At 35.4% G+C, this 23,296-nt stretch overlaps 1 protein-coding gene across 1 annotated transcript in view; it reads left to right on the top strand.

Annotated features, from left to right (window-relative positions):
- CBLB (Cbl proto-oncogene B) overlaps positions 1 to 23,296 on the top strand; it is a 208,409-nt gene that overhangs the window by 97,233 nt on the left and 87,880 nt on the right. The window contains exons 5-6 of the mRNA XM_061194148.1: positions 15,716 to 15,872; positions 21,170 to 21,291. Coding sequence (XP_061050131.1) covers positions 15,716 to 15,872; positions 21,170 to 21,291 — 279 coding nt within the window. The remainder of the gene's footprint in view (positions 1 to 15,715; positions 15,873 to 21,169; positions 21,292 to 23,296) is intronic.

The following is a 23,296-nucleotide window of genomic DNA, read 5'->3' as shown; positions in this document are numbered from 1 at the left end:
TGACAAAAGATTGCTCACATGTTTTTCAAGAGAGGAGTTTGTTTTGCCGGCACCTCAAACCACAAAGAATTATGCATTTGAGACATCGTTACTTCCCTTTATTTATAACCATAGACATTAAGGGGCTGAAATTTCTGTCCAACTGCTACGTGAGTGAAATCACTACTAAATCAAATGGGGGATTCTTGAAATGCTGATTAAACGCTCTCCCTACCTCCTAAACCCTTGTACCTTTGTCTTCTGTCTTTGCTTACTTGAGAAGGCTTCTTAATTTGTCTTTAAGATTTTTATTTTGGGGTTGAGAGCCAAATGTAAAGCTCCTTCTGGAACTCAGACATATTTCTGTAGTCATCAAAATTAATGCTTCTTTTATTAGATCATTGGAGAAACCATCTTTATATTCTCTGTGGGTTTTCACCTTATAGTTCCACAGTATTTTATTGAATAAATGGACGAATGAATGATGTAGCCCTTTAAAAGGTTGAATTCTTTTATCTTCCTTATACTCTAATACTAGTTTGCATTTTTGCATAACTGAGTTCTCATACAGAAGTATTCCTGTTATTTATCTACATATTGAGGGCATATGAGAATGCTTTCATCTGACCTAACCGGTGCCTTTAAACTTGAATGCATTATTGTTTCCAAAAACAGAACCATTGAGCGATTAGTTCTAAAAACAGCCAAACAGATTATGATTTTTATAAAGCAGGTTTTAACTTAAGGAGTATTATTGTGACATTTTTCCCAAAAAGAACTGTCAGTAAGAAAAAAATATTAGGATTGAGTTAAAATTGGGAAATAGTTATCGTTCAAAGGGCTTTATAAAACTCCTAAAGGCAATTTTAGGATTCAGACCTAAAGAACAGGCAGCAGACAAAAATATTTAGGTGTCATGTGACTAATGCTTCATTTCTGTGCTTCTCAACCTTTTTGAAGTCATGGCAGGGCCAGCCTCTGCTCAAGATCCAAGCCCAGCTGCCAAGAGGTTCTGCCTGTCTGGAGCCTTAGGGGATCAATAACATATCATGTGCCAGGGTAAACTGGCTGGGAAGTTCTGTAGTTGTTAGATTTGGGGAAGTCCTGTAGTTGGTAGATTTTTATGAGAAGTTATTGAATGTTTTAATAGTTGAGTTCTGCTTTTGCTTTCTTAGTCTGTTGACCAGGAGATAGTAGAAATATGTGGAAAAGAGGAGTGGCATTTTTGAGTGAATGTGTCTAAGTAAATTCTGCCAAATGTGACCAATACCAAACTCTGGGTTAGAGGGTGAAGTTTATAATCCAGAAACTTTAAGCATGAGGCTCAAAACATGTATTATTAACTGTTAAAAAAAGACCCATTAATGTGATTAGACTCTGGGTGACAGTCATTTTTCTAATAAGCAAGTCAGGTAGCAGTTTCTAGGCTCCTCGTACTAAGCATTTCTTGATGTTGAGGAGATTTAGACATGTGTTCCAACCAAATTATAATTCAACAAGAGCCATTCTAACTCCTGAATCTTTGTATGCATCTTCTCCCCATCCTTACTTTACTTCAAGTTCTGTTCTTCAGTTTCATGTTTAAGTTCAAATTCTTCCCTGGACTACTGCAACAGCTTTCTGTCTGGTCTCCCTACCTTTAATAACAACCTATCCCATTGATTTTCTTGATGAAGCCAGTGAGCTCTAAAAAGCAGAACTATTCATTCTAATTTATTTTTTTTTTGCCTGAAACGCTTCTATGCATCATTACTGAATCTGGGTTAAAGTCTATAACCCCATTAATATGACAAGCTTTAGGAACTTTTTTTTCTAGCTTCATCTCTCTATTCAATTCATCCTCAAAGAAACAACCTCCTCATACTCTATACTTATTTCCACACCTCATTGTCTTTGTTTCCCTAAACTGCACCCTCCTCTTGGGAAACCAGTTACCCACACCCTACCCAGTGTCACACCCTACCCAGTGTTGCCACTTTGGAGGCGTTCCTCAGTAACCCTAACCTAAGGTGGGCATGCCTGCTCTATTCTTCCAAGTACCTGAGCTCACATCTCGCACACTAGACTGCAGTGAACTGCTGACATGCTTGCATTTCCCAATAGACTACAAAGCTTCCTTGATTTTTATTTCTCAGAGCCTGGTGTGTTTCTTGGAATATGTGAGCTCTAATAAGTGTTAACAGACTGGATGAATAATTGGATGGATGGGTGAGTGGATGGATGATGTCTATTGTCTGCTCAAAATTTTCAATAACTTATTATCTACGAATTGATTTTTTTTTATCATCAGTTCCTACAGTTCTCCCTGGCATGCCCCTCTTCCCTCCTCTTTCTTTTCTACAGTCCCAGAATCTTGGCACCCTTCCTTTAAGTCTAGTTCAGAAGTCTCCTTTTCTGGGTTCTAATATATACCCTCCCACATGTTCAACTTTACCCCATGTTTTGTGTTTATGTTGTATTTTAAATATATTTATATTATCAAGTGTATTTATTACATGGGTCTTTCCTGCTCAAATATAAAGCTCCTGTTGACTTTTTATCCCAAAATTAGTAAAAACAGGTACATTTATTAGAGTTATTATATGTCAAACTCTGTCAAATGCTTTCACATAGATTAGCTCCATTTTCAGTACAAAGTTTAAACATTATTCTTTAGATGGCTATCAGATGAGTCCTTTGGGTACTGTATACATAACAGACACTCAGTAATTATTGGTTGAGTTCATGATGTATTTTTCTACCATTTTAATCCTCTTTTCTTTTACTTATGTCCTGTTCTTCAGGCAAGTGAGATTATTTGGCTCTTTCCTGACACCTCAGCAGCTACAGGTTTCTATGTCTTTGTCCCCATTGTTCCTTCCACTTGAAGATTTTTATCTCTGGTATAAAAGTTCTCACTAATCCCTCAAAGTTCATCTTGCTCATGATTCTGTCCCTTATTATTATACTGGATCTTTTAGTTCTTAAACTCCCATAAGCTCTTGCTCATCCTCCATATTTATTAGTTTTCATTGATTTTTAAAGTTATTTGTCTAGTTATCTTTCCATTAGACTATAAGCCCCATGAAATCAGGCTTATTTAATCAATCTTTGTGTTTCCCAAGGTGGATCAGCACAGTGTCTCATTTGGAGACTTTCAGGAACTGTTGTTCATTTAATTCAAATGAGTTGAGGAGCAGAGGCGTGTGTGTGAGTATGCGCACGTGGGAGGTGTACAGCATTTGCTTGCTTGCTTGTTCTGGGGGCAGCATGCTTAGTGCAGGCTCGCAGGCGGGTCGTCTGTGTTCAGGTTCTGACTGCAGCATTTACTAGCTTTGTGACTTTGGGCAAGCTACGTGCTTTCTTCATGCATCCGTGTCTTCATTTGTAAAATGTGGATGGTAGTAACAAGAATACCTACTGTGTAGGGTTGTTGCGAAGGTTAAAAGAGCTAAAATCTACATTTCAGGCAGGTAGGACAGTGTCTGGCACTTTGTATGCAGTCTGTGTTGTGGAATAATTAACCAGTTTAAACCTTTAATCTTGCTCAAAGCCCCATGAATATATTTATTATTAATTCTACAAATAATATCATTAATATTCAACTTTGCATGATAGAGGTTCCATGGTCCCTAGAAATCTAAAAGCAAAATCCAGAAAAAGTTAATAAAAGTTTTCTAAAATTATGTATATCCCTATGTAAAAGTGAGGTAGACTATAAGAAACTGTCCTGCTGACCATGGGGGAAAAAAAACCCGATCTGTTTAAAATTCAATTCATTACATCTACCTTTGATTTCCTGGGGAAGTGGTAGGGACCTTTTTTGGTTTCCTGTGTTTTCTTTTCACTTTTAATAAGAAACAAAGGACAATGGTTTCTTTACCTTTGCAGTGAGTAAGATACATTTTTTTAGCATATTAGCTAGATCAGTTTTCCCTCTAATCAAAGAAAAGGCAACTTAGTCATATTTAATTAAAGGATGCACAATAGAAATGAAGAACTTTTATAAGAAAAATGTGCAGCAGGAGATCTAGAGAGAAAGAAAGAAAAAAAAGAACTGAAATAGAACTAAAAAAATTGCTATTTAATATTTCTGTTATTTAGTCAACTCTTATTACTACCTGTTTCAAAAAAGCAAAGTATCTTTATTTCATACATAAGGAAAATAAAATGACAGGGCTATTTTGTTCAACTCACTGCAACAAGATCCAAGACAGAAAAAAGCAAATAAGATGTGAAATTATAATTTTCTACCTCTAAGCAGTATGTATTCAATTTGGGGAGGGCAGTATATGCAAAGATGATAAATATTTAAAATCAGTTCTGTCCCATTACAGAAGTGCTTAAGGAATGTCACAAATAGTAAGTGAATTATTTACTAGAGCCATCAGAGGAACACTCAGGCTGCATGGAGGAGTTGGTATTTTGTATGGGTTGCACATGTGTTAATAAGGAGTACACAGGGGAGAATGCTGTGAGAGGGATGGAATTCTCATGGTGTCTGCTGTCTTTCCAAAGAAAGATGCAGAGTAACTTCAAGGTTCCATAAATGGCATTTTGTTGTTGTTGTTGTTCTCTTTTTCCTTCTTTTCTTCACGTTGAACTCCTCAGTAAGTGACATTTACTTCAGTGAAATCACCGTGAATTAGGTTCTGGTTCTCAGCCTTGAAACCTGATTTCATTAGAGCCATATGTTTAGAGACTGAGCATACTTTACTGCGATCACAAACTGATCTATAATCCAGAATAGTGGTTTTATTAATTTACAATGATTAATGCTACTGTCAAGCAGATGGGAATGCTCTCATCACTGTTAGGTAAATTATATGTGGAGCTATATCATATCCAGAACATTCCATAGTGAACATGAAATCTAAATATGGGGTGGTGGTTTATGACCCACTATAGGAATTCCCCTGCCTCAAGGACCAAAGTACTTAAAATTGTTATTCTCTCTCTTGGACTATGCTTTGAAAGCTCTGTCCATTTTTGGCCATTTGGACTTTCTTTTTCCATATGCAAAGTTGCACTTTTAAAACTCTGTTCTTTGGAGCCCTGAGAACAATGGGAGCCCATGATGGGTTTTAAGTAGGGAAGTGGTCACACTTGGAGTATAGGTGGGCTACTCTTGCTGAAGTATGGATAATGAACTTGAGCAGTGGTTTCTAAACCCATTCAATCATATTCCTTATTACTACCTTATTACTAACTACTTTTTGAGCATACGTCATCTATCTATGTATATCATCTACATACCCACATATGTATAAAATGCATATTACTATACAAATAATGTATATTCTCATATATAATATAAAGGACACATTATAATATAAATTTTTAAAATTGAATTAAGAATGCAAGTAGAATTTCAGTCCTTTCTTCTCATCCTAAATAGGGTCATCTTGTATATCCCCGGGGTCTATGACTGCCCTGACCACCCCCCCCCCATTCCACTTCCCACTTTAGAAACTGATAAATTAGGAGAGAAATAGGAGAGAGATAGGTAGGAGGCTGTTGTAGAAAACTAGGTGAAGATAATAATAAATTAAATAAACAAATAAATAAATAGAAGTGCATGAATTTGAAAATCATATGAAGATAAAATTAACTGTACTTGATTATTAAGATATATGAGGTACAAAAAAATGAGCCAAATGTGATGCCTCAATCTGCGATTTGAACAACTGGGTACCATTTACTGAGACAGGAAAAGTAGGAAGAAGAGATTTGGCAGTCAGATGAATTCAGTTTGGCATATGTTCAGTTTTGTGAGTCCAGACAAATCCATGTGGTGATATTTATTAGTAGATTAGATATACAACCTTGAGGAAAAGAATATAGAATTAAAGACAGAGATTTTAGGATTGACAGTACATTTATGAGTTTGCAGATTGACAGCCTGTAGAATGTTTTCCTTGGCCTCAGACAGTATCTACATTAAAAAATTAGTTGGTAACTTTTAAAATTATTGATTTTTACACAAAAATATTGTATTGAATTTCATTGAGAAATTGGAAGTGATGGCAACACTAGATATGAACTCTGACGTGGCGACAGTTGGCTAGACCTGGGTGCCAGCTGCCCAGTTTAGATGTGTCCCCTCCAATTGATTGCAGTCCTTACCTGGACCTCTTTACTCGTATACATTATCTGCCTGGTCTCCAGATATCTGAGTTTGTAATCTCTAAAAGCTGTGTGAAGCCATTGGACTGATTGATGTAGACCATGGAGAATGTGCAGGGAGAACAAGGAGGACAGATCCTTAAAGAATTCTGATGAATGATCTATGCACAGAGGAAATTTAAGGAATGGAGGCATCACCAGGGAAGTAGGCATAAAACCTGGGGAGTGTGGTATTATAGTTGCTAAAGGAAGATAGGATTTAAAGAAAGAGGGAGATGAATCAGAATATAGTATTGAAAGATCAATTAGATAAAGACTTAAAAGATTTCATCAGATGTGGTACAACAGGCTTTCATAACTTAGTTTATTTTCTCTTTAACATTCTGAAAGTCTCCTTTATAACCAGTCTTAATAGGCTCCACATGTTGCACTGAATAGATGTGTTGAGTTTTGGGTGTACACTGAATAGGTGCGTTGGATTTTGCTGTACACTAAGTAGGTAGATTAAGGTGTCTGGCCTTCCACCAAGACTTGTGGTGCATTATCACCAGCCATCTAGGTGGTAGTCTGAGAATATCTTTTCTTATTTTGAAGTTTCTAAGCTCCCTAATGATAAGATAAAATTCTAACCTTGTCCTCTGTAGTTTAACCTGTTTGTATCCAGATTTTGGCTACTTATTTTACTTCCCCATCTTGAGAAGTAATTGGTTTTTGTTTTGTTTTGTTTTAGCTGCTCTACCAAATGAGGAAAATACTTTCATGCCACTTGCTGAGACCATTAATGTTTTTTAAATAATTTGCAATATTAAGCCAATCACTAAAACTTCCAGAAATTGTGTTTCTAAAATATCATTTAAAAAGTTCTCCTGTGCAGAGCCCTGTTTTTTTTAAAAAGCAGACTTCACATTTCTCCATCTCTTAGTTCTAGCCAGCTGATCAGTTTGATTTAATTAATTAAAACAGTTTTTAAGCCACTTATATTCCCATTCTCAGAAGTTCTTATATTGTATTCAGAGAAATAATTATTTTCTTATTAAGTATTTAATAATGTGCCCCTGGAATCAAAAAGGTCCTGGTTCTTAGTCCCTTAGCACGTTTGTTCCTTTCTCTGTGGGATGTTTCTACCTTGGTAGGTGAAGAGAGGCAGTTCCTCCTTCTGAAGCAAAGACGATGCTTGTTTACAACCCTGTAATGTAAAGATAGTATTTCTCTGCATATCCAGGGACAGGCATACTTACTAACCATTACAAAAAATTTGAGTTCCCTAAGCCCTGAGTTCCTCTACAGTTACAAAAGTCACTGTGTGTGTAGGTGTCACCTGACTCTCTTTGCATCATCCTGTGGGAATTAAAGCTCAGGGAACAAGTTCAAGAAAATGGTGATACTCTGACCACTGCTTCCTGTGAGTAACGAAGTCCTTTGGCTTTGACGCCCTGACCCACAAATACTCTGTCTTCTGCCAGCATCCATGCAACTGTGATAGGCTAACTTGTTAGCTTAAAAATAGGGTAGAATCTCAGATTCTTCACAGTTCTTTAGAAACATGTTCTGCTGGTGGAGAAATTGTTTGTGACTTAAAAGCAAAGTAAATAAAGCTTCATAAAATTAATATTTAGGATTTATTTTTCCTTAATAGACTGCTAATGCTTCATCTTCCTGTTTTCCTTATTCTGAATGTTGATTATCAGTAGGAAGTGACAATAATTGTTTTTCTTTGTAGCTTTGTTTTTGCCTTGTTTATCTGCAGTCATCAGTAGTTTCTCTTAATAAAAAGGAATTTTGGGGGATCTGCGTATGCACGATAGTATGTATATAGTTTCTCCTGTGAGGCTTTAGTTATTGGAAATTCTATATTTTTTTGCCTTAATTTAACTTACATATCTAGCAGACTTCACCCATTGCTTGTTAATGTAATTGACCTGTGTAGAGGGATTTCTGGGGAATTTTCTTTGATTACAGACTTTTTAATTTGTTTGTAGGACAGGCTGGGCTCTTAATGCTAAAAGGAAGATCTGTGGCAGAACTTTCTAATTTTAGGGTATATAACCTACTAATTTTGTTTAATCTGACCTCAGCAGATCAGAGGCATCTTGCTGTGGTATCTTGTGTGTATTATGAACCTACCAAGCATTACTGAACCTGCAGAGCAAATCTCCTGAAGAACAGTTGTCATTAGAAAGAAAAGAGCCAATATCCATTAATTACTAAAGTAATTACAAAGTATAAAGTAATTTCCTGGTTAGAGTAAGTTTACTGTTTATTATGTTCAAAAGTTAGGTTGTGAGACCAGAAGTTAGAAAGCATCAAATCTATCACATGAGAAGTTAGAAAGCATCAAATCTATCACGAGTGAGTTTACTGAAAAAAATCAAGGATGATACTAAAGAATCTATTTCCTTGTTTCTGAATCTTGTAAAAAATGTTTGATTCTAAATTTTAGTTTCAGAAAGTGAAAATGAGAATACTTGTCCCTTATACAGGGAAATAATGCTTGTCTACTCTATAGACAAAATGTTATAAACTTTTTTGACAAAGAAAAAAAAATCTATCACAAATATCCAGCATCTTGCTGTATGAGAGTAAGGAATTTTCACTTATGAGGAAGAATGGTTAGATCTAATCATGAATATCCTTGGTAACCGTGGTTACCATCCTATCTATGATGAGTTGTAAGGCAGCTATTTGACCAGAGTGGTTTTGGTATGTTCTTTCTGTGGGTTGCTGGAAAACAATTGTTTTTCTCTTATGGAAGAGCAACAGCTGTAATAGCTTGTTAAGCTTGTTAATAGCTTGTTAATAGCTTGTTTCATATCCATTAACAAATAGTCATTACCAAAAAAAGATTGGATTTAAGGAATAACTATATACAAACTGTATACAGACTTAGGAATCACAATACTAATATTTGCATCCATAATAAAAATCAAAACATATCAAATAGCTTATGAATGTTTTATTATCTTATGAACAAAAGCAACTTAAAGGTACTGCCACTGAACATATCTTTGTTGATCAAGGTGAATTTTCTGAACAAAATTCAGATGAAATTGAAAATAGGAATGAGTTAATATAGATAGAACAGATTTTCATTTTGTTTAAAGTCAAGATGACATTTTATATCCCTGAACTAGAATAGATTTTAAACAACCACCACCAGTACCACAGCAACAGAACCGAAAACCAACCAACAAACACATTAATTTCCTTGTTTATACGACGGCAGATGCTTTGTCCGTTCCCACATTTCTTACTCTTTTTTAATCTTAGAATTGTAATGTACAAATTTTTTAAGTTTAGTATATAATTAAAGCTTAATATGCATACAGAAAAGTACACAAATCATAAATGTAAGACGAGGAATTTTCATAAAGTGAACACATCAGTGTAAATGCCACCCAAATAAGGTAATAGTATATTATGTACGGTTCAGAATCCCCCTTCCTCCCAACCCCTCAGCAAGTCCCATGCAATCACTGCCTGCCCACAGTATCCTAACTTCTAGTATCATGAAATCATACATAATTGAAATCATACAATTACACTCTGAAAAAAATCTGGCTTTTTTCACTATTATGTTTATGAAATTCATCCATGTTCTTGCATATAACAATAGCTTGTTCATTCTCCTTGCCCCATTGTATGGCTATACCACAATTTACATATTCATTCCATTGGTGATGGACATTGGATTCTTCCTCCTTTGGATTTTTATCAGTGGTGCTGCTATGAACACTTTTTGTACATTTTAAAAAACATATGTATACATTTCTGTTGTATGTATATCTAGGAGTGGTATTGCTGGCTCCTAGTTTATGCATAGTTTTAGCTTTAGTAGCTTTTAGTAAACCAGCAAAGAGTTTTCCAAAATGGTTTGCCAATTTAATCACCTATGAGGAGTGCCTGAAGGTTCCTGTTTTCCATATCTTTCCCAACATTTTATGTATCACTTGTCATTTTAAAACTTTTTAATAAGCCACTCTGGTGGGGATGAGTGGAATCTCGTTTTGTTCTTAAGTTACATTTCCATGATGACAAATGAAGTTGAGTGTATATTTGTGTGTTTATTGAATATTTTGATTTTTTGTGTGTGTGAAAATTATTTGCCCAATTTTTGAGTAGTAATTATTAATATTTAGAAGTTTTTATATATTATAGATGTGAATCTTTTGTTGATTATATTTATGTGAATGGTTTCTCCCAATATGTGGCTTTCTTTTTCACTTTGTTAATAACATTGTTTCATGAACACAGGTTTTTAATTTATTTTTTCCTTTATCCTTTGAACATTTGGGGTCCTGTTTTAATTATTTGCCTGTAATGCAGGTATTCTCTTCTGTTTCTTCCAAAAAACTTTATTGCTTTATCTTTCATATTTAGGTCTAAGGTTCATCTAAAATTGATTTTCATATGGTATTAGTTCAGGGTCAAGATTCATTTTCTTCCATATGTATATTCATATGACCCAGCAACATTTATTGCAAACATCATCCATTCCCTACTGCTGTTTATATATAGTTGTTACATAACCAGTGTCCAGATATGATTGCATTTGTTTCCAAAATTTGTTTTATTCTATTGTCTATTTGTCTCTCCTTGTGCCAATACCACGCTGTCTTAACTGATGTGAAGAGTATAACTTTGTCAGTGTTGTTCTTATTGAAGTTCGGCTTGATTATTCTTGGCTCTTGGCATTTCCCTATGAAGTTTAGAATCAGCCGATCAATTCCTACTATGAAAATGTCTCCTGGAATATTTGATTGGGGTTGTAATAAATCTGAGAATCAACTTGGAGAGAATTGACATCTTTACCATATTGAGTCAGCCAGTCCGTTAAAGCGTTACATCCCTTTATGTCTTTTACATCTCTGATCAAGTATGTCTGTGTGTTTATGTTGTGTTTTTGCTTGTGTTTTGTTAGCTTTATTCCCATTTATTTGATATTTTTCGATGCTATTGTAAATTTTTTAAGTTTTATTTTCTAATTATGTATTGCTTATATAGATAAATACAACTGATTTTTGCATATTTTATATTTAGCAGCCATGTTGAATTCTCTTTTCTTCTCATAGTTTAATCTGTAAATCTTTTTGTATTTCCTAGATAGAAAACCATTTCGTAGGCAAATACTATCCTAATTTTTGTTTTTAATTGGTTATTTCTGTGATTGCAAAATATACTTTAAACAGTTTTAGTATGTCTTTTACTCCTTTAAGCCACTAGAGCATATTAGAAATATTCTGAAAGAAATTGCTTTTAATCCTGCCATGATCTAGATATCATCAGTTAAAATTTGTGTTGATCTCTCCAGACATTCCAGATAGTTTTCAGCATTGGATCATAAAGGACATACAATTTTTTTTTTTTTTTGGCCACACTACGCAGCTTGTGAGATATAGTTCTCCAATCAGGGATTGAACCAGGGTCCCTGGGGCCCTTGGCAGTGAAAGCACGGAGTCCTAACCACTGGACAGCCAGGGAATTCCCAAGGACATACAATTTTAAAAATGCTGTTTCCATTTAATGCCATGGACACTTTTCCATGACAATAAATATTTTTTCTGTATACAGTTGTTAATTGCTGTAAAATATTCTAATCTATAGATATATGTCATATTATTACTATCGAACATATTTGTTTTAATTTTTTGCTATTATGAACAACACTGTTGAAGAGACATGGGTGAGTCTTTACATTGCTGTGTATTTTTTTTTTTTTTGACATAATTTCCTTGTTGAAATCCCTAGAAGTAGGCTCTTTCTGGGTTAAAATGTATAGGTTTTTGAAACTTGCTGCCAAATTGCCTTCTAGAAATGTTGTGTAAATTTTCATTCACACCAGAAGTACACAAAAGTTCTGTTTCCAAACACCCTAGCCTTTGTTGAGATTCACACCTTTATTATATGGATTTTTTTTACATATGAGTTAAAAATAAAACCTATATAGCCTTTTATGAGAACTTGTGGTTTCATGGAAATGTTTTGCCCTTTTTTTGAGTATCAGTTGCCTTACATTTTTGTCTCAATTCCTTATTCTTTTGTGTTAAAACTGCAGGGTTTTAAAATTTAGCAAGTTATTATCTCTCCTGACATTGTGTGAATACACTATCACTTTTTTTTTTTAAGTCATCAAACCATTTCTGTTTAGTAGGAGAGTGGTAGTACACTCAAATTTCTAGGTTCGTCCTCTGTGAAACACTCCCTTGCCTCCCCTAGACACAGTTTAATAGTTGCATACTCTTCTGTCTTAGGCAAAGATGAATAAGATACTGCCCCTGTTTGCAAGGATCTCCATCTCCTTGGGTTCCCATAGCACATGAATCTTTTTCTGTGATAACCTGAGCACATGACACAACATAAGTTATTTACAAATCTTTCCACTTATTAGACTGTGGCTTTATTTAGATTTTTGTTCTGAACCTAGTACAATGCCTGGCACATATAAGGTCTTTCTTGGGTGAATCACTTAACCTCGTTAAGCCTCAGTTTCCCCATCTCTATCTTGAGGATAAATATATTATCTGCCTCACACTGTTATTTTGACAAACTCAGTACTTAATTTGGTGATTGGCGGATAGTAAGTCATCAATAAATGGCAGCTCTAATTTTTTTTTCCTATTGGAAGTCTAAAGATCCTGAACTCACATTATTATTATAGGTGCCAGGCTACCCATTGGTCTTTTATTCAATTCTTTGTGGATTGATGGCTACTTGAGCTTTTCATTGGATTTTAAAGTTAATTCAACGTGTAATTAAAGTGATTTATAATTGTAAGTGGCAAAAGGACAAATTAAAATACTTCTGGATTGGTGGGAGCTTGAAGCTTAGTTGGACCTTTTATGTTCTATTCCTTTTCTTTCTCTGTCTCTTTCCTTTTCCTAGATCTCTGCCAGCACACTGAAGTTCCTACATATTTGTAAAACAATTTACCATTAACGTTTTCTCTCACTAGGTTCATATCTAGGGGAAGAGGTTATAGAAACCACCACTCTGTGGTATTGCTACAGTTAGTTGAAGGTGTGAACAGTCATCCTCTGCCTTTCCTCCTCCACCCACAAACCTCAGGAAAGTATGTGGTAGCAACTTGAAATCCTCTTTAAAAAGTTAGATCCTTAGTGCAACAGTTTTAGAACTTTTTTTTTTTTTTTCCCAGAAATCATTGTACTCTATTTCTCTTCTTCACTCATGAACCTGCCCGCCCCACCATTGCTCCCACCTTCTTCCCATGGTGGGTATTTGCCTCAGCTGATCAAGGGAAGGGTATCTGTTGTACAAAGTTTTATATATAGTAAGTTAACCAAATAATGCCCTTTCTTTTTAATCCCTGTTACTACCCTTAATTAAGGTTCCGGTGAATGCCTGTTTGGACGTTAGGTTTATCACAAGGGAACTGGGGGAAAGTCTCATTTGCACAAGGAATATGCAAATGTAGCTTGCCCCTTTGTAAACTGTCGTTCCAAAGTGGTAAATTAGACTACAACTTTAGAAGTTTGTTCATTTTTTAATAATTTGCTCAGGGAAATCACTGGTTATTCAGAAGACTTATGATCTGCATGCACCTTAAATATTAGGATGAGGATAATTTTTATGGTAATGGATATCGAAAGGTGTCTGTTTGGCCAGTCTGTTTACTTTTTATAATATATACACAAGACAAAATTCTCTAAACATTTCTATACAAAAGAGAAAACACATACCCTTCTTAAATCAGTAGTTCTTTGTTTACTGGGTTTTTTTTTTTACTTTGAGTATTATGGTTCATGTTTCTTTTGTGTATTGAATATTTGAAATTTTAATTTGGAAAAGAAAACTGCTTCTTAGGCACTACTTCCAAGGTAACTATAATGAAGCTGGACATAATTGCATATCTACACTTTGCCATAAATCAATAGCCTTCTAATGTTATCAAAAGTTTTCATTGTTATTTTAAAACAGCAGCATCTTGTTAACCTTAATCAGAGCCTGATGTGTGTTTCTTCTAAATGGCTTCTGATGTGGTGTCTCTCTTCGGTTCTCTGTGGTTTCCTGTTTTTTTCATACATAGAGAAAAGCCTTTTGATGTATTCAGCCTCATAATCATTTTCTTTTAATAGCATATCAAACACAAACTTTCTTATATATACAGCATAGCATTTTAAGCCTGTTTCACCATTCATTTATTCATCTTGCCACAGATCACTCTTTCTCTGGAATTCCTCCAGCACTTCCTTAGATATCCTTTCAGTATTCCTTAGCATTACAGGTCTCATTTCTACCCTGAAAGAGTGTGTTCTTCAAGGGCAGAGATAGTATCTCGTATTTCCATAATTGTATTTCTCCACAGTGTCCTGCCTTAGCAATTAATAGATCATATAGACTGGTGACGCTCAGTGAGTTGCCCCCAGCCCAGCAACATCAGCATCACCTGGGAACTCGTTAGGACTGTAAGTTCCAAGGCCCCACCCCAGTCATACTGAATCAGAATATCTTGGGTTGAGGATCAGAAATTTCTGTGCTAATGAGCCCTTCAGTGATTCTGATGCATGCTCAAGTTTGACAGCCACTGCAGCAGATAATTATTGAATGAATATGAAAGTTTTACATTTATGGTGATGCTTCACTGGGAGGATTAGTATCAGATGGGTCCAATTTTGTCCATTCAGCCTGAGTCTTATTTCTCAAGAGATATAAGTAAAGAAAAACCTAAGATTTAAATATTTGCAATCTTAGAAGAGGGTGTATATAGCTTTTATGCTGTCCTATTATGAAAACTGCAGCTTAAAATTTTAAAAATATGAATGATTGCTTTCTTCCACCTGTTCAGGAATAGGCATTTAACATTCCAAAAGGAGGAAAAGTAAGGAACGAATAATGGATGTTACTCATTTTCATGGTGGGGAAGAGGTGGGCGAATGTTGGAAACTGATCAGGTAGAGGATGGGTTGGGAGACTTTCCCCTGGGTACCATTCTATGCTCTTCTAAATTTTTGAACCGTGTAAGTGCATTATATAGTAAAATGCTGATATGGGGTATTTAATAATATTAAATTAATGAATAAGTTGAATAAATAAGTTTCCATATGATAGCCAGTGGGGTTGGTTAAAAGTTATTAAAATTTCCCTTTGCATTAATATGAAAGGTTAGATAAAGTGGCTTTCCATCTCTGTAGAACATTATCGGGGTGGTGGCAGAAATGTCTTAATGACTTTCCACCTGAACTTTCTTATGAAATGAACAAAGAATTCTTACTGTTATATGAATCCATCATCTTGTTATTATTTTAAGAAAATAAATGGAGGGGAAGAATTTAACTTGATTCAAAGTTACATAACCTTGCATACACAAATGAAGAGGTCAGACCTACAGGACATTGATCTAATACCTTCTTCTGAAGTACTTTTAGAAATATCTTGATAGGCAAGGAGAGAAAAATTGATTTACATTTTTGTCACATTCTTAGCAAATGGAAAATAATCCAGTTAGCAAAACCCATTACATATGTTCTGAATTATGAACAGTATTCTCAACTGTTTGTCTTTTAGTACAAATGCAATTATATTAATGGTATGATTGAATTGTGCTGTTTCAATGGAAGGTATGTCTTAAATGACAGTTGATTCAATTTTTTTTTTTTTTTTTTTTTCTTTTGCACAGAACTATCGTACCATGGAAAGTATTCAGACAGTGCCTTCATGAGGTCCATCAAATTAGCTCTGGCCTGGAAGCAATGGCTCTAAAATCAACAATTGATTTAACTTGTAATGATTACATTTCAGTTTTTGAATTTGATATTTTTACCAGGCTATTTCAGGTAAGCTTTGTATTTGCTTAATCCTGCCCTCTCTTCCACTTCCCTCCCTTCTGCGTGTGTGTATGTGTCTCTCTTTTTCACACGCACATGCATACATACAAATATATGGGAAATGGTCTCATTTTTGGTAGTCTACAATTTTAAAGCAAGTTTTTTTGGTCATTGCTGTAAGTTTAGAGTTTAAGTTTGGAGGATCTGGTGTTCTGAGCCTGGAGGTTGCTTATTAGCTTTGAGAAGAATGATGTAAAGGAGCTTTACTTTAAAGTCCCTATTTAGTTTCTCACTTTACTTTGTTGCTCATTTTAGCCCAGTAACTGATAGAATGCAGGTTTTATAGGTGGGCATTTGCTGAGGTTGTATCCCAACTTCTTCTCCCCTTTGCCTCCCACATTCATTAGGTGAGAAGGGAAAATAGTAAACCTGGAAATAAATAGCAAATTCATCCTTTTCTGTCTAGGAGATTGCTGTGATGTATACTGTTTTTACAGCTTGCTTTGCTTTTTCATCCGTATATCACAAACATTTTTCCATGTCAGTAAGTATTTTCATCAATATAATTTTCAATTTTCAGTTGCTACAGAATATTCCATCAAAATAGTCTGTCATTAATTTAGCAAATCTCTCATTTGGGAAATTTAGATTTGTTTTCCTGGTTTTTTTCCCCTAATATAAATGACTTTGAGATTAACCTTCCTGTTTATTGTTTTTGGTTTTTAATCATTCTTTTATAATTGTCTTCACATAGCTATTCAGAAGCAGGTGTCACATAATAAAAGCTGGGTGCCATCATTTTGTATTTTTGTATGTGTTGATAGAATTACCCTAAACATGAAGACTTGAAATATGCTTTGAATTTGCCTCTGCCACTAAATTGCATATCATCTATGAGATTCATTTCAAGTAGTCACAAAGTGAGAACCCCACCTAAAATCTTTGATTCTAATAATATAAATTATATAACAAGTGATGTTAATTGATCAAAAACCAGGCTTGCTTATATTCTGACACAATTTTTTTTATTATTTTAGTCTGCAGTAAAATTTATTCTGTTTGAAACCTGCTTTCAACAAATGTTAGAGTATAATATTGGTTTTCATGTTTCTCATGTTGTAAGAATTTTGCTTCTCTGATTTATGACGCTGCTTGGTACTCGCCTGCAAGGATCGGGTAACTGAATTATGTAAGAAAACAAGATTGCATGGGATTAACTTTTAATTTATGAAGGAATCCATTAACAGAGGGCAAATTAACTCTTGTCAACAATACTTATAGAATACATTTTACTTTATTACAACTTTATAATCATAATTCTACCTAGACGTATAGAATAGGAAATTAGATAAATGAGTGCAGGAAGTATGCTTTTGGATATTTTCAGTTTACAGTAGTTTCATTATTATTCCCTTGGTATATGTACGATGTCAGTTAATGTTTTTCCAATGACTTTAAGATACATTTTAGGAAAAGGTTGTGTTATCTGATACTGATTATTTTATAATGGAACCTCTCCTTTCTTTAAAAGTTTCTGATAATTTTACAAATACTTCATTTATTTAACATGATACCAAGACATTCTAATAGTAGATGCTTTGCTTCTTCCCCTTGGGAAGGAAGAGAACAAAAGTTATTTTCATACATTAAGCCCAGCTGTTTATTCTAGGAAGAGTGTATTTTCTGTGGGGAGCCTGGATGACTTTTTAGTGAGGATGTTAAATACTAGAATGCCTCAGAGTTATATATCAAAGGTATGAGGGCAGCTTAATGTTGGTTAAGCACTTACCCAAACAGCTACTTAATATGTGTACATATTTTCTTATAAGCTGTTTCACTTTAAAACAGCCCAGGTAATCTCAACACTCTAAGGCACATATATCTTATTTATGCTCATGGGGATGGGAGAGGAAAAGAATCTTTTAAGTAGAGCTACTATGAAAAGTATTAGATAGTAAAACCAAACCCTTACTAGTGAACCAAAGAACGCCTAGTGTCTTTTAAAACTCATAATTACAGCAGTAGCTAAAGAACTCTTGTTAGCCCCTGAGTGTTTCTGAGATTCTTCACCTCTCCTGATTTCATTATGCTTAGACTGTAATCATATATGTGCTTTAAAATACAATAAAATTGGTTGTGTGCACAGAAAGTACATGTATTAACTTTTACTGATCTTTTATTTTTACATAGCTTTAAAAATTGAATAATATTTTCTTGTTATAGTTGTGTATTCTATATGAACGATGTTAGTTTTGTGGCTACTGTAACTGCATGAACATATATTCTGCTGCAGCTGTGATATTGGTGGTTAATTGGCAGTGACTCCTTCTAGCTTTAAATTGTTGGGAATAGGGTATTTAATGGAGCAGCATCTGAAAGGGGGCAAGGTACACCGTCAGGATTGAGGTTTGACATAGAAAACTAGCATAAGGGTTTGCAGACGGTGTCGGTGGAGGTGAGGAGATGAAGTTGAGACTTGCCTAGGAAATGAAAGAAGCAAGAAGCTGGTGGATTCTGGTTTCTCCTTTTTCCTGTCTTCCCTCATCCTCATATTTTGCCAGAACTTGAGCAAGTGCTGGGAGTCATTGGAAAGATCTTGCAATGGCTACCTTCCTCTGTCTGCCTTTAACCTTATCTTTCTCCCCTCCAGGTAGTTCAGAGATGCTGGGATTGGCAAGTGCTCAAGTCCTGGAATGGAAAGACAGGGCTTTTGCTTTCCTCTCCCTCTCCCTGGGGCCGCTGCTCCTTTCTCCTTCCATTTCCCCACTGTAAGAGAAGACTGGGTTGCTGAGAAATGGGGCAGTAAACGGGATGAGTAGGTGCAGGGTAAGGAATGAGTGGTTTGGGGCAGTATACTGTTGATGGTGGAATATATAGCATTGTGGAACAGGGAGAAAAAGAAGAATAAGAAACTCATCTATTGTAGTGAGAATTAAGAGAGTGTCTGGGCAGACCAGCTGAGGCCTTACTTCCAATGTAGGTTGTAAGTCGGTAAATGGTGAACACAGTGGCCTTTGGGAGAATGGAGGGACTAGTCCTCTTAATTCACTTTATTAATTTCTGTAGTCATTTAAGAATCTCCAAATAACTTGGTGTTGGTGTGTGAGAAAAGATTTCCTGTAATCTAAAAACAAATTGTGAAAATAATCATTCTGCCATCACTTTGTTTTGCCTCCTTTAAGCCATTAGTTGGCAAAATACACACACACACACACACACAAAATACAAAACTACCACGTGTTTCTGACTGTGGGTTGCACGCTCAAGAAAAATAGTACACAGACTCTTTCTATTACACAAATATTGTTGCAGTTAGAATCTGGCCCTCTGGATTATTACTAAGAAATGGTTGCTAAATACTGCAGCATTTGGCTCAAAACTCCAGTTTCATTTTTTTTTTCACTTGTATTTGATCTGTGCATTGGCTCTCTATAAAGTTCAGCATTTTGTAAAACAACTCTTTCATTAATTTGTGTGGATTTTAATGGAAGTGACCCAAATATTTTGTATTTTTTTCATCCTTGTCCTTTGTAGATGAGGAAGTAGAACAGAACAGAACAAAACAAAACTCAGTGACTATAATAGTAATTTTTCAGTTTTTCTAAACATATGCTAATACTCTTCCAAGTATTGTTTATGTAATTTTTAGTCATCCCTTAAGAAGAAAATTAAAAACATGTTGTTTTTTTTTTTTTTTTTCCAAGTACATAGACAGAACCTCTCATAGTAAGTGTTCTCCAGAGCTCATTTTTCCCCAATTAGGTATTTTAGTGTGATGGGGAAATACCCTAAAGATTTTTCTTGTTATTTTGGAAAAGGTTAAACTCTTCATTACTAAATCATTCTTTCCCTTGTTATCCTCATCTCAAGGGATACAATCCTTAAAGAATTGCGCCTTGTAAATTTGAAACTTGCTTAACAATCACAAGGAACAAGTCTCAAAACAAACAAAAGCAGGAGCCCTCCACCAATAATCATGTCTAGGATGACTATTTCAACAACTATCACTTGGCAACACAAAATACCTTTTTTTTTTTCTTTTATGTAGAAGATTTGAGTTAATAATCTGGCACATCAGATAGAGGATGCTGCCAATTCCTTTGGATAAATGTAGCTTCCGCCTTAAAGATATGGCAGAGATGATTCATTCACACCCTCAAGCAAAGTTGTCTATTACTGGCTGCCTTTTTTCTCTTGCCGTGGTAACTGGAGGGACAACTAATCCTATTAAAGAGAGAACGATACAAACCCTGTATGTGTGCGTGCATGTGTGTTTGTGTTTATTTCTGCGAAAGATTTTTACAGAGCTCACGTCTAAACCATAAACTTTTCTGAGTTTATGATTGTACACGGATAAACCAAATGTGAGTACAGTAGTCTGTTACCATGGGAGTCGAGGCCTTGCAGACAAGTCACTCAGTAGAGGACCTCTTCAGCTATTCCCCCAGCCTGATCACTATGCTCTGACACTGTGCATTAGTGCTTGGTCTCCCTTTGGGAAGCAAGACAGGTGTGTTCCTTGTTCTCATGTAGCTTATGGCCAATGTGTAGACTTTGCCAAATCACTTACATTCCACGATAGAGTTTTTTGTTCTACAAAGTGAGATGTCTAAATGCAGAGTAGTGAACAAAACAGACGCACAGGGAGATGAGGCATGAGATGAGAGTTAGTGGGTTTAACTAGGCTGGTCTGAGAAGGCCACATTGAGGAAGTAACGTTTGGAGAGGAAGCAGTCACATGGATATTTGGAGAAAGAATTCAGGTATAGGGATCAGCAAGTTTGAAGGCTCTGAGGTGAGAGAATATAATTATGTTCAGGCCAGCAGCAACAAGGCCCGCGTGTCTAGAGGAAAGGCAGAAAGTGGGAGAGTCACAGCAGATGGGGACAAAAAGGGAACTGGGGCTCAACCCTGCAAAGGTCTTTCTGGGCCGTTTATAAGGACTTTGGCTTTTACTCAAAGTTAGAGAGTTTTGAACAGAAGAGTGATGTGGTTTATGTTTCAAACTGATCACAACTGCTGTATTGGGAATAGAATTTGTAGAGAAGAGATTATGTAGTTTTCCTTTTTGCTTTCTGTATTTTATTCCTAAGAAATCTGTTTTCTGCATAATCATATTTCTCCAAAAAGAAAATCTATAATTGCACGTTTGCTGTTAGGTAATAGAAGTTGGCCTAAACCCCGTGAGCTCATATTCACTTTAAAAATATCCAGGAGAATTTTAGTATGTGTATTAAATGATGGGTTGTTGTGTAATTGATAGTTGATATTCTCTATGTAATCTTTTAATTTATTTATATTTTTAGCCTTGGGGCTCTATTTTACGGAATTGGAATTTCTTAGCTGTAACACATCCGGGTTACATGGCATTTCTCACGTATGATGAAGTAAAAGCACGGCTACAGAAATACAGCACTAAACCCGGAAGGTAAGACTTTTTGGCAGTAGTATTATGTGATGTATGTAAAGATGAAAAGTCCTCTGTGGTTCATTCCTAAGTAAATCAGTAACACCCATGGGGATGAGGGGAGGGAAATGCTAATAGACCAAAACAGTGCTTCTTAATTCAGTTCTTCAAATTGGTACATTATGCTTGTTCTGAAATTTAGTGTTCATAAAGTGAAAGAGGATATGGTAGTATGTAATTTGATGAATTTAGAGAGTAAGTCTCAGAGTTTCAAATTGGAGTAGGATATTAGCATATTAACTGTTTTCATGACACATGTTTATGTATAAAATTAGATGTGTATATTTAAATACTTGAATATCGTGCTAATGACAAAATAAATCAGTTTCATGTTCATTATTTTAGGGTATTTTTTCAAGATATTCAATTTGGTTCTATGATAATCACATAATTACATATAAATACATATTAATGCATGTAAGTACATATAAGTGTACATATACCTGCATGATAAACACATATAAGTACATAGACATATAAGCCCACGGTTAACAATCCAAACCAATTTCATGTCCTTGAGAACGTCTTCCGTAAGACCTCATGCTTGATGTTGAAATTGAGTGAAACTCAGAGCTTGGCTGTGTGATCAGCCCCTCTGGCTTTGACCGAGAGAGCACACCTTATTAATGGTAAATCTGGGCGGGAGAAAGTCTGTCTCTCTCCTGGTGCAGGCATTTTCCCCACATGCGGTCTAGAAATGCACCAGGCACATAGCAGACATTCGTGCTGTGGCAAGCAGTGTGCTGGGTGCGACGGTAATGACAGTGGAGATCTGCCCTCCTTCACTCTCATGTTTTAGTAGGAGACACCATCCCAGTGTTTGTGAGTGCACTGACTTTCATATAGGGGTCATTTCATTTTAGGAATGAATTTGGTGGTTTTTTAAATCTACCTTTTTCTTCTAATATCGTTTTATTTGATTTGTAGTGCAAATGTCATTTGTCCTTTAGCAAAGTCTTTTCGAGTACAGTCAGTTATTGATGATTCCTTTCTTCTCTGCTATAATGAAAAATTCCCACCTTTTTTATTTTTAAGAATGTATATGGTATATTAGAAGGAGGTAATGGGTACAGAAAACAGTGTGGCTCCTGTGGAGTCGTTGCTTTAGACTGAGAGCTGGTTCTCATTGTGACCACAAGAGCAGACCAGATATTGTGCACATTGACAGTGGCTTAGGTGAGTCATTTTGTTTCATTCAGGGATCTCTCATAACCAGATTTTTCCATAACTTTTACACCCTTGATTGGCATCAAAGTATCTTCTTGCTTCTGGAGTATGATTTGAAAGATGTAATATGGTTGGAATCACAGAATCATGCAAATTTAACACAGAAGTCGTTTGGGAAATTATCTTGTCCAATTCTAAATAAATAGAGTAACTGAGTCCTTTTTGTGTTCTCTTGTTCAAGATCATGGAGATAATTAATGACAGTGTTGGAAGTAAAAGCCAGGTCTCATTGCTATTGGAATAGTTCTCTTAAGATAGTACCCTCTGAAAGGATGTTTTCCTTTCCTTCCCTTCTTGCCCTGTAACAATGATTTCTTCTAAGTTTTAGGTCGTTAAAGATGAAATGATTAGACTGTGGTAAACTGTTACAGGTAAGGGATGATGGGGTGTTTAGGAAAACTCAGTGGACAAATCAAATGATTTTGACAAATATTTGCTGGATATGTGTTTAAGTGGTCCTTTCTCTTGGAAAGTGGTTCATCTCTTTGGCTTCATGGTAAAGAAAATAGTTGGGTCTATTACAAGGACATTTGAGTTCTTCAGGATGTACTTTATTTGGGATCCAACTGACAGTCATAATAAGTCAGTGTGGAATTACTTTGTGTGATTACGATTAAGGATCCTAATAAGTGACAGGTTGATATTTATTTTCTGGCTTTCTAGGAGAATATGTTTTTAGAGTTTCTTGAAAAGTCCTTTCCAGAATTTCCAAAACCAATATGAAGTTCTTAATATTTAA

This window comes from Eubalaena glacialis, chromosome 6, assembly GCF_028564815.1.
Source record: "Eubalaena glacialis isolate mEubGla1 chromosome 6, mEubGla1.1.hap2.+ XY, whole genome shotgun sequence".
NCBI classification, from domain to species: Eukaryota; Metazoa; Chordata; class Mammalia; order Artiodactyla; family Balaenidae; genus Eubalaena; species Eubalaena glacialis.
The sequence above is the reverse complement of the archived record's forward strand: the minus strand, read 5'-3'. Positions and strand labels throughout refer to the sequence as shown.